Below are 12,467 nucleotides of genomic sequence, written 5' to 3'. Positions count from 1 at the left end.
GAGCAACAAAGAGGTACTCAGGGGGAGACTCTTAGGCACCATTACATGCAAGTTTAGACTCTCCTTTGTGGTAATGAGCTTCATAACGGCAAGTCCCATGCTCGAGGGCTCAGCATATCAAACTGCCAGTCCCAGTGTTTGTGACAACATCAACACCAGTCCAGGTGAGGATGTCCAACACATCCGCACCTTCCTCCAGATCCTCAGGGCTGGGGAGGGGGAGGCTGTAAATATGTTTTTTATTATCTGCCCAAATTACTCTGGGATGTGTCACTATTTCACTCCAGCCTATACTAACCTACCGTATCTCACTTCCTATTCAAAGTTGCATGCAATTGTGGTGTTTGAACAAATCGACTGTAGAGTTGTACCATTTAGAAAATTTAGATCCTGTACCAAATAGATATCTATTCCCAGTCATCTTTTAAAGATGGCTAAGATAGGACTAGGGTAAGGCATCACTCTGAGAGTAAGTACTTTCTTAAATTTTGTACTCTAGGCAATGAAATTGCCTCCTCCTAATTCCAGCCATGAAATCTTTCCTGATTCCTCTCAGTAAGTCCCCAAAGCATTTTATATCTTTTAGATGGTTTTACATACATTTAACAAATTTATCAGGCACCTTCTATGTGCCCAGGCACTGATCTAGGAGCTAGAGATAGAGCAGAGAACAAAACAGATAAAAATGTACTCTTCCTAATTGTGGTCTAGTGGGTATAGGGTAATTTGCAAATACATCTGATTCTATTATCATAATAAGCTTGCTGCTGAGGGTAAAATCTAATTAATCTTTGTCTGTACATGATACATGCTAAATAAACATTTATTTAATTAAATTTTTAATACATACTCTTTTAGAACTATTTTAACTTATGAATTATAACCAAATGCAAACACTATTTCTTATTCATTTGATTCCTAAACTTACCTGCTAATATCGTTGTTGCTTAGGTCAAGCCTTTCCAAAGACTGTAGTAGTATAATTTCATCTGGAACAGATTTTAACTTGTTATCCTTCAGGTCTAGCACAAGGATAGAATTCAGATGCTTAAGGTGTTCTGCCCCTAACATTTCAATCTGGTTTTCACCTACATGCAATTCCTACAAAGCCAAAGATCAGTTATGTGTATTTCTGTATTCAATTTTATATCAGATAATAAAAATAAAATTGTAAGTACTCATTTCAAATCATTCAAGAAACACATGGAAAAAAACACAACTTTCCAAATACTTAAATTTTTAATTACATTTAAGCTATATTGCAGCTAAATAAAAATGTCAAAAAATAAAATTTTCAAGAATTTTCTGGCAACATAGTTACATTTAGAGAATAAAAATATAAATACAACTATACTTATGAAAAATCAGAGTCTCAAAATAAATCAGTTTTAAAAAGTTATTTTATACTGCAATTATTCATTAGTTATTAAACATTATACATAATGATTTTCCATTAACAGAATTTACAACTATCAGGCTGATAATTAACCTATGTAAATAACTTTTTTCAGTTCTTTTTATCACTGTCATCATTCTGTTTAAAAGAAACTCTTAACAATGATGCATAAAGGTAACTATAAAGGAAAGATAAGCATGGCAAACTTAGAAGACAACATTAATATTATATTCTTAAAACCAAAAGAAAGTAATTTTAAACAGACTTGATCAGGTAAATGTGAGAGGTGGCTACTTATATATACAGAGTTAGGTACAAATTCCTTACTGCCATTCAATTCAATTTTTAATACATACTCTTTTAGAACTATTTTAGATCCCCTACAGTATGGCCCCAATTTCCATTATAGCCTCATCATTTACTACTTCTCCACCTGTAAACTACTACTCAGATGAAATTGATGAATTCCAATTTTTAAATTTCTTTTAAAAATACCTATTATTAACAATACCATTAATGTCACTGGTCATATTAAAATTCTTTAAAATATTAATATAGGAGAAATGCAGTACTTATAACCAATATAATTCCTAATGTAAAACAAGATTAACTTTCCTAAAAATTAATTTTCATAATTAACTTCTGGAAAATAATTAGTAATTTAAAAATCAACCAAACAGTACCTTCAATAGTCTACAAGAAGAAAATTCTGGCAGAAAACGTAATTTATTCCTCCGCAAATAAAGCAATTCCAGTGAATCCATGCCAGCCAGTTCAGAAGGTACAGTTTCTAAGAGATTTGAATTACAATCCAAATGCTTTAATCCTGTAATATATATCAGTTAACAAAAAATGTACATTAATATAGAAAAAAATATTGTCCTATGGTTGTATACATCTTTAAAGTATGTATAGTGTAATTAATCACCACAAAGGTATATGAAACTGTGTCATGTTATACTGCCATAATAATCAGGAATATTAGAATATTAATGATCTAAATAAATGTAAACTAAGTGTTTTTACATTTAATTATAAGGAGAAAGGATGATATTACAATTAATATTTAACAATAGTCCATGTCATCTTTGCAATAGATTTTAAAATAAAGTACTCTAAAACTGTTATCATGCTCTAAAATGTATTAACTGTATACTATGATATATTAGTATTTCCCTTGGTTATTATGCATCTTTAAAAAGAAAAAAGTTTAATGTAGATAAAGATATATAAATATGCATGCATATTGGTTGTATGAATAGATATCAATAACTCTGGCTAATAGGGGCTTAGAAAAATCTGTATTTCCAGACAAGATGACTTTCTGGTCAAAAAATCTTGACTTTTATGTATTCCCTTCCATGCTACCTCTACCTCCCTCTCTCCATTTGTCTTCCTTCCTTACTTTCTTTTACTTTTTAATTTACATGCTTTACTTAATGCCTTAGCCAGCACTCTTGACAAGAATGTCTACTATAGTTCAAGAAGAATATTCTTATTTGTAATATCTATCCTGGATCCTTTTTCTTAAAAGACAAATCAGAAAACAAAAATGGAAAAAAGTAAAGGTCTTTCTTCCCTTAAGACTTAAATAAGCAGTTTTCTCCCTAATCCAATATTACAGATTTCTATTTATCATGGCCACCATATATTTTCCACACACTCACTCTCAACCCTCCAATCTGAGTAAGGAACATGGATTTTACAACTTGTTTTCCTGTACTTTGAGCCTGCCAATTTTAGCATAATTCAAAAACTGGATTTAAAAAGCAGTCATCACCAAAGTGGCAGCAGCCAAAATAAAGTTCAGTCCCTTTGTGTCTTCTGATTAGAGCAAGAACCATAAAAGGAATCTGAATGCACCTTCATACATTTGCAGGAAGATTAAGTCTTTCCCTCTTTCCAAGGAGCTGAGACAGAAATACAATGTTTGATCCATGCCTATCCAAAAAGATGATGAAGTTCAGGTTGAACAAGGACACTACCAAGGTCAGCAAATTGGCAAAGTAGTTGAGGTTTACAGGAAGAAACATGTCATCTACATTGAATGGGTACAGTGGTAGAAGGTTAATGGCACCACTGTCCATGTGAGTATTCACCCCAGAAGGTAGTTATCACTAGGCTAAAACTGGAAAAACCACAAAAAGATCCTCAAACATAAAGCCAAATCTTGCTAAATAGGAAAGGAAAAGGGCAATAGAAGGAGGAAACAATTGAGAAGATGCAGGAATAAAAGAATCTTATGTAGAGCTTACATTAAAAACTGCTAAAATGAAAAAAAAAAAAACTGGATTGACATACCACCTTAGACTGTTTCTTTTAGTGTTTGTAGCAGTTAATTGCTTTTCAAAACAAATGCAAAACTTTCAACTAATAATATAATAATTTATATATTATTTGACTAAATCATTAAGACAAAGGTCACAATCTGATCCACCCAAATCCAGTAAATTTTATAAAGAAAAGGTTATTCTAAAGTTAGGAATGGTAATTTTTACAACTGTTTGCATTTAAGTACATTGATTGAGAATATAAACAGTATATAGTAGAAGGAACAATGGGGATGGAGTAAGAGGATGCAAGCCCTGGTTATATAAAATTTACTATATAATTTTTAAGCCTAAGTTTATGAATCTTCAAAATGTAAATAATACACATCCCACCTCCCTCACAGAACTGTTGTGACGGGAAAATGATATAAACAAAAACATTTTGAGTTATAAAAGAGCACACAAATAAAAGATATTGTTAGAATCCTGTCATTAACAGTGAAATAAAACAAATGTCCTACTGGGGATAGCTTCAAACTATCACTGTCATGACTGAGGGAAAGTCTAATCATTAATTATATAGTAGATTAGAAAAATTGCTGTAAATTCAAAATATTTTTGTTGATTTTTCTGTACATTCTTATCTCAAGAAATTACTATGCAATTTATTTTAAAAAATCCATGCTTTTTATATCCTTACTCTAAATATTTGTAATTGGCTCTACCTTCTAATATCTTTATTGAAAAATGAAAAAGACAAGTAGAGTCTTAATTACTGGTATCCCAGGTAAAGGCTCTCCAAAAATGTAAAGTAAATTTATGACAGATTTAACCTATACACTACTATTATAAATAACAAATAACTATTAATCTAAAGTAAAACAGCACAATTTTACAAATATACCTCAAAATAATCTGCAATCAAATGTAGGAAATTACTTATATTTCTTCCCATACAGAAGGGAGGTTTAAAAATTGAAGAAGCCTTATGATTAGCAAAACAAAACTAGGTAAGGTAAAGGGTCTACAGCTGACACAGAGTGCAGTCATCAAGCAAAAATAATAGTTCGCATTTAAACAAAAAAATTATTCTAACAATTTTGGACACTAAGAATTCTAAGTTGATGAAAAATACTTATTTAAAAATTATTGAAACATACTTTACTTTTTAAAATTCCTTAATATAGTTCTTTAACACTTTAAAGATGATGATTTAAGGGTAAACTTTAACAGAACCACTAACTCTGACACTTTATTTTTAAAAAAGAATACACAATTTGGACCTTCAGGCAAAACAAGACTATCTCTTGACAGGACCACAAGGAGGCTATAGCTATAATATAATCACCATTAGATAGGAGTGTATCTAAACTGTAGAATCACCTATGAGAGGGGAATAATCTCCTGGTGAATGTTAAACAAATTAACGAATGATTGAATGAATGAAGAGACAGCAAATAGCTCAAAATCTTAAATCAATTTCTCAAGTATATAATTTACTATGATACATAATTTATCGTTTCCTCTTTTTGATATGCCAAAGTATCTTTGATGGTGCTTCTTTAGGCAGTTGCTGGACAATGGCCTGGAGAAAATCTGACTAGCTACTAGTACTTTATTTTTCTGAAATTATCTACATAAAAAGTATTTTTCTAAATGTAAGTTGTACCAACTTCAAATTTATATATATTAAAAAGAGAGAAGATTTACTTTTCATTCTACTTATTTCTGCTGGCAAACTCTTCAGTCGATTACTGGAAAGATTAAGTCGCAGCAGACTGGATAGAGAAGAAAAACTAGCAGGAACAGCTGTGAGACGATTGTTGGAAAGATCCTTTAAAAAGAAAGAAAGAATGAATGAATGACTAATGAAATAAATGATTCCTAAAGAGCATTTTAGGTTTAAAATTTTTGAGGGAATTGCAACATAAAAGAGATATTTACAGATATGATAAGTTTTATAACACTCATTTGCTGACAGTTTTTTACAGATCATCATTCATTAGTTCAATATTCTTTTCAACATCTGCAGGGTCACAATGTGCCCAAAAATATGGTACACAGGATTAGAATGAATTCTGACTTCAGAAACATTTTACATAAAGGTTTATATCAATACTAAGTCATGCTATATCATGCATTATGGTTTCAATGTATAAATCCATTCATCCGATCAATATTTAGTATGAACGATTGATTAGTCACATGGTTAAACTGTAACATGAAATAAAAAACACCTTTGCAAGAAAAAAAAATTTTTGCATGAAAGAAAAATAAAGCTGAGAAAAAAATGGTAACTTCAATTCTTAAGGAAAAAAAAAAGTCCCTCTTGGTTCTTCTGCCTCAGCAAGTCTGCTTTGACTAAGACCAGAAATGTACTCCATTTTTTTATTCATTCAAACTTGCTAGTTTATCTCCTTACCTCAGTGCTTCTTTAAATTTTTATATTTTTGGATTTTTCTTTAAACAGTTAAGTGAGATTTTTTTTTTTAACTCCTGTCAAAAGTCTACATTAAGAAATCTTATGATGATAGGTGTAAAGTACTCCACTAGCTATCAAACAGTGATAGGTAAAGGACAGTGGCAACAATGAATAAGAATGATGTAAGAACTATTCTCTGAAGCCTTTCATTTGGTCTAACATTAAACAACTGCATTCTGTAGCTCTGAAAAAATAAAGAAGATGGAAAATAGTAAAAATGCTGGACTAGCTCATTAAAAAGAAAACATACTATCACCGTTATCATAACCTACATTTCAAGAGTACTTACCCTAATACTCTGAGCTCTAAGAATCAACAGATTACTAATAAATAAATATTTTGTAACATTAAAACTGATGGACACTAAATGCAATGTGGTATCCTAGATTGGATTCTGTAACAAAAAAAGGACATTAGTAGAGAAATCTTGCACCAAGGTTAATTTCTAAGTTTTCACAAATGTACCATAGGTATGTAAAATGCTAACATTAGGGGAAGCTAAGTGAAGAGTATATGGGAACTCCCTGTACTATTTTTGCAACTTTTTTGCAAATCTGGAGTTATTCCAAAATGAAAAGCTTAAAATGAAAAAAACTACTGACAAAGAAAAGATTAATTCAGAAATTCTTAAAATATTTAAAAAAAACCCCAATCATTCCAATAATCTCCCCTCTAAATTCTAAACAGCAGAATTACTAATAAAATTAAATATTTAATTATCAGTTAATGATTTAGATGTACAGCATAAGTATGTTATATATAAGTTAATCAGTATTTATGCCAAGACATTCCTTCAACAATTACTTATTTAGTACTATTGTGTTAAGCAATTTTTATATAACTTTAAGAAATATTGCTAATTTAAAAGATTACAGATGCATTTACTTTTAATCTGTTTTAACATACTGTTGTTCACATTCATAATTTATTTGTTACTGAGTCCTGAAAAATACAATTTCAACTAAAACACCCTTCCATTTTGCAAATGACTATCTGGGAACCCGTAAAGGAGAAACTAGGAATTGTAGATTATTATAAGGTGTCCTTCTAGCTTTCAACTGTAAATGGACTCTTTTCTAATCAACTGCTATCTTTACTACTAATTTTTATTTTCAATATGATCAGCAGTAGTTGAGAAGAATATGTATTTTTATTTCAAACACTAGCACAGATGAGGGAAATATCAAGGAGAAGGTATTTCCAAAAAAAAAAAAAAAAAAGAGAGAAAGAGAGACAGAAGTAAATGGAGCAATTTTCTCTTAAATTAAAAATTAAATTATAAAATTTAAGGCTAAAACTCATAGATGAGCTTTCCAAAACACATAAGAGGGAAAAGAACAAGAATATAATATGAAATAACCAAGTACAGTGGAGATTATATGTTAGAACCTTTGATTTAATATAGCTGAAGTCTTTCAAGTGGGATACCTTATAGAGTAACTTACTTTTTTGGTTGTAAAATAAAAAATAAAAAAAAAAATTTAAAAACACTAACTATGGAGTCAGGTTGACTTATCTTAAAAATTCTGATTTTGTTACTCATTAGTTGCATGACTTTAGACAGGTTAATTTTTTTTTGTAAACATTAGTAACTTATCTAAAGTTTTTTAGGGGATAAAACAATAGCTTTTATTTACCTTGCCAAACGTAAAGCATAAAGCAAATGCCTACTGTTTTTATTATTCTTAATAATGACTACAATAACATTTTTATTGCTTTATGGTCATCTGTATTTGAGATAACTTAAACAGAATGAAAATTTTACCAGAAAATGAGACCATTTTGGAAAATGGGGAAGGAAAGGTAAGCCTTGAAGGAATTATCTGAATACTCGGAAGACAGGAAGAAGTGAGAATGGGTACAAAAGAGGGAACTGATATATGTCAAAGACAACTTATCTTTCCTCTATTCTGTTATGCTGAAAAAAAACCCTGAATAACAGTCATCCACATTGGCCCTTTCTCAAACTCTATTCCTGAATTAAAACAAATTAATTTCATAAGAAAAAAACTAAAAATTATTAACTTAAAAACCTAATTCAAGCATTCAGTTTCTGATAATCTAATCAATAAAATCAACTGTCCAAGTTCCCATGATTTGAATCATACATCCAAATTTTCAGTCTGATGAAAAATCCCACCAGCCCCAAATTTTATGAAAATTGGAAAAATCACAACTTACTAAATCTTCTAAACTGAAGAGTTGTTCAAATCCTTCTGGTATAGATGTTAGTTCATTATGCTGGAGATACAAGCCCTTTAGGTTTCTTAAATTTGTAATTTCCTTAGGGAGTATTTCCAATTTGTTATGGCTATTGATTGATAAAACAAAAGAATAATTTGATCACAAAACAATAAATATTTATCAAAGTTATACAGGCATTTTTGCTGACTACATGAGCTCATTCAAAAATGAAATGTGTATACTAATTTTTAAGTACTTGTCAAACATCACATCCCCAAAATGTACCCTCATTAAAATGACAGTAATCTACTACGGTAACCAAATTTGGGTTTTCAAAGAAAAAAAATGATAGAAGTTTTAAACCAAACAGAAATAATTTGTGAATTTTTTATTGTTTGCTCATAATCAACTCTTGATATATTATGTGTAATGTGAAAGTGCAGACTAAACTTTCTAATTTTTTTATACCATATCTGAGATTTAAAATTTTGACAGAAATATATGTACAGACATACAACACTGGAGTTGCTGCTGATACGGGGATTATGTTCTACTCAAAGCAAAAGTAGCTATTTCTGTTTGAGGGCCTGTCATGTCAAGTTGAATGTAATATACAACTCCACTATTCTTTGTACTCTGCCTACTCAGCATATTGGTTAAGGAGAAGTCTCAAGTCACTGAAGAGGATAAGCTTACTGGTAACTGAACTTCCCAAGTTTATCACAACCAAACTATTCACCTATGAATTAAACCTTATTTTCATGCCACATATGATTAATTCACAAACAGAATAATAAAAAATAAAAGGTAATATGGAGGGGGGGTTTTACAATAACTCTAAATTACATTGAAATAAAACAAATTACAGAAAACCCCAAAAGATGTCTTCTGAAATAAGAACCACTAAAAAACTGTTAAAAATAGATTACTACTATTTGTTACGTATCTGAAATTTGTTTGCATATTTGATAGGGATCTAGTTAGGCACAGATATAATTCTAGCCATAAATTTCCTCCATTTCCTTTTCTCAGGAAATTTCTCTAACCTAAAAAAAAAACACTCTTAAATGACAAAAGCTAAAGCTAAAGCCACAATCCCTCTCTTCTTTCCCTCAACCCTCCCTACTCTTACCTTTGCAGGCCAAATCTATGCCTCTGACCTTTAAAGGGAAGAGGTTCTGATAGTTCTAAAGAACTAGTACTTTTTACCTATAGCTATTTTTGCTGATTTATAGTAATTTTAAGCTTTTCAACAAATGAGGACTGTTACGCCCTCAAACCAGTCAACTCAGCTCCAGAAAACAGACTTCACTCTGTTGTACTGAAGAGTAGCCATATCTATTTTATAAGCTAAGATTTTCAAAATGTATTTTAAGAAAATAATTATTTTTCCTCCTCCTAAATGAAATGTTACCAACTTCCCAAATACTTAACAAAGCCAAAGCAAAAGTATTCTTTCTTGAAAGTCTGGGTTTGTATTGGGAGGCAAACAGAGGGTTAGCCACCTGGCTTCCCATGGACTGATCCATGATAGTGCCATAACCACACCCATGGAACCCCAAGAGACCTCTAGAAGTTTTACAAGTTAAAAATGTCAAAGAGTTTTAGAACTATTAATATACAAGCCATGGGATTTTTTATCATTAATGAAAGAATTGTTTTCAATTTCTTCCTTATTGCTTAACACCTAGATGTTTTTAGAATATCAAAGTAACTTAAAATTTTAGAAGCCAACAAAGAGCTTTTCTAAAATAAGATCACTAAAAAAAATTGTTTCACAGAAATGAAACAAAGGCATTTTTGTTAGGGAAAAAAAAAAAAAAAAAATTGGCCTTAAAGTCATAAAACCAGAAAGCATGTAGGCAATTCTAAAACCAAACATAAATCATGATTTAAAATGTAAAACTTTTATTCTGCTACAATCACTTTGAGATACTAAGATACTTTCCAATCTTAGAAAAATGTTAAAAGATTATTACATTTACACCCTTACAATAGCAATATTAGAAATAAATAAGCTTAAAATTTACCTCACATTAAGTTTTTGAAGATTTTCTAGCTCTCTTATAGCAGAAGGAAGGGATGTTAGCTGATTATCATGTATCTAAAAGTTATTAAAAGACAAAGTTAATAGTCTTAGTCTTCTAATTAACAATATATAGGCTTTGCCATTATACAAAATTCTTCAACAATAATTCCCTGTTATTCTAAATCACTGGCAACAAGATGGGCTATTGGTAATTTATTCTGTGTGTAGAAGAGAAAAAAGTTTGAAACTGATCAAACTGCTGTTCAGAAACCATAAAGTACTGAGTCATCAATTTTAACTATTACAATAAAAATAATATTTTGCCTTACTGAGTCAGATTTTAGTTTAAAAAGAGAGATGAGGGGATTAGGAACTAACAACAGCCCTCTGATGATATGCTTTATGACAACATAAAAAATATGTAAGAAAAGGGGGAGGGTAAGGACTTCTCTCATATTCTCACAGAAGCATACATACTGCTTTCGGTGTGGAAGGAACCTTAAAGAACACCTAAGTTAATCATTCATTTTACAAATGAAAAAAATAAAAACTCTAGCAATTTATTTAGATTCACCTTTTTCACACATGCATTGGAGGATTTTTGATGTTGCTAAGTAAAGCACACCAGAAGTCTGTAGATTCTAAAACAAACTACTCATGCTTCACTTTACCACATGACATGGCACCTAGAGACTAAAAACAGAGACACTGAAAAAAAAACTTGAAAATTTTGAAGTTCAGTAATTGAAGCCAATAAGGTTGGAGGCAAGTAAAAAAAAAAGTCAATCTTAAGTACTTGTTAATTTTTTGCAATGATAAAAATAATAATAGCAATAAGAAAAGCAGTTGCTTGAAAGGTGAAATCACTGCCCTCCCCACTACGTGGGATCAGACACCCAGGAGAGTGTATCTCCCTGGCAACGTGGAATATGACTCCCGGGGAGGAATGTAGACTTGGCATCGTGGGACGGAGAACATCTTCTTGACCAAAAGGGGGGTGTGAAAGGAAATGAGATAAGCTTCAGTGGCAGAGAGATTCCAAAAGGAGCTGAGAGGTCACTCTGGTGGGCACTCTTATGCACAATTTAGACAACCCTTTTTAGGTTCTAAAGAATTGGGGTAGCTGGTGGTGGATACCTGAAACTATCAAACTACAACCCAGAACCCATGAATCTCGAAGACAACTGTATAAAAATGGAGCTTATGAGGGGTGACAGTGGGATTGGGAAAGCCATAAGGACCACACTCCACTTTGTCTAGTTTATGGATGGATGAGTAGAAAAATAGGGAAGGAAACAAACAAACAAACAGACAAAGGTACCCAGTGTTCTTTTTTACTTCAATTGCTCTTTTTCACTCTAATTATTATTCTTGTTATTTTTGTGTGTGTGCTAATGAAGGTGTCAGGGATTGATTTAGGTGATGAATGTACAACTATGTAATGGTACTGTGAACAATCGAATGTACGATTTGTTTTGTATGACTGCGTGGTATGTGAATATATCTCAATAAAATGAAGATAAAAAATAACTTTTAAAATTAAAGAAAAAAAGAAAAGCAGTTGCAACTACTTGTTAAATATCTATTCTGTTTGTATACATTAACTTTTAATTTCAAAAGCAATTTTTTTTTTAAATAGGTAGATGTATCAGCCCCTGTTTATAGATTTGGAGACTGAAGCACAGAGAGGTAAGTTTTCCAAGGTCACACAGCTATAAGGTGGTAGAATCAGAATTTGAACCCCGGTGTTCTCAATGACTGTACTTTCATGCCAAACACAATAATTTATTATTTTTCCTTGAATATGAAAGGTTTTCTCCTTATCAAATATTAAATACAGCTTTGTAGGTTCTTCATCTACTGACCCATATTTATAATCAGTCAACTTACATCAAGAATAGTCAGTGCAGGCAGGAGTCTGAGGTCATCTGTAAGTGATTGAAGTTTATTGTTCGATATGATTAGTTTGGTTAAATCGGTCTGTTCCCACCATCGCTCAGTAGCACCAAATGAAAGATTCTGGTTAGCTTCCTCAGGAATATCCACATTTATTCTCCAGACACACTGAGGCACTATTTCCAACACCATCACCAGCAAAAAAAAAAA

General features: G+C 31.3%; 1 protein-coding gene and 1 pseudogene across 4 annotated transcripts in view; one reads left to right on the top strand and one right to left on the bottom strand.

Moving 5' to 3' along the window:
* LRRC40 (leucine rich repeat containing 40) overlaps positions 1–12,467 on the bottom strand; it is an 82,317-nt gene that overhangs the window by 48,319 nt on the left and 21,531 nt on the right. For all 4 annotated transcript variants that reach the window (XM_037826930.1, XM_037826931.1, XM_037826932.1 and 1 more), the window contains 6 exons: positions 12,252–12,433; positions 10,363–10,436; positions 8,330–8,459; positions 5,377–5,500; positions 2,080–2,222; positions 929–1,101 (listed from right to left, as the gene is read on the bottom strand). In XM_037826930.1, the coding sequence (XP_037682858.1) occupies positions 929–1,101; positions 2,080–2,222; positions 5,377–5,500; positions 8,330–8,459; positions 10,363–10,436; positions 12,252–12,433 (826 nt within the window). The remainder of the gene's footprint in view (positions 1–928; positions 1,102–2,079; positions 2,223–5,376; positions 5,501–8,329; positions 8,460–10,362; positions 10,437–12,251; positions 12,434–12,467) is intronic.
* Positions 2,949–3,629, top strand: LOC119528172 (annotated as a pseudogene).

Source organism: Choloepus didactylus, chromosome 2 (assembly GCF_015220235.1).
Source record: "Choloepus didactylus isolate mChoDid1 chromosome 2, mChoDid1.pri, whole genome shotgun sequence".
Lineage (NCBI taxonomy): Eukaryota > Metazoa > Chordata > Mammalia > Pilosa > Megalonychidae > Choloepus > Choloepus didactylus.
Note: the sequence above shows the minus strand (reverse complement) of the source record. Positions and strands in the feature narration are given on the sequence as shown.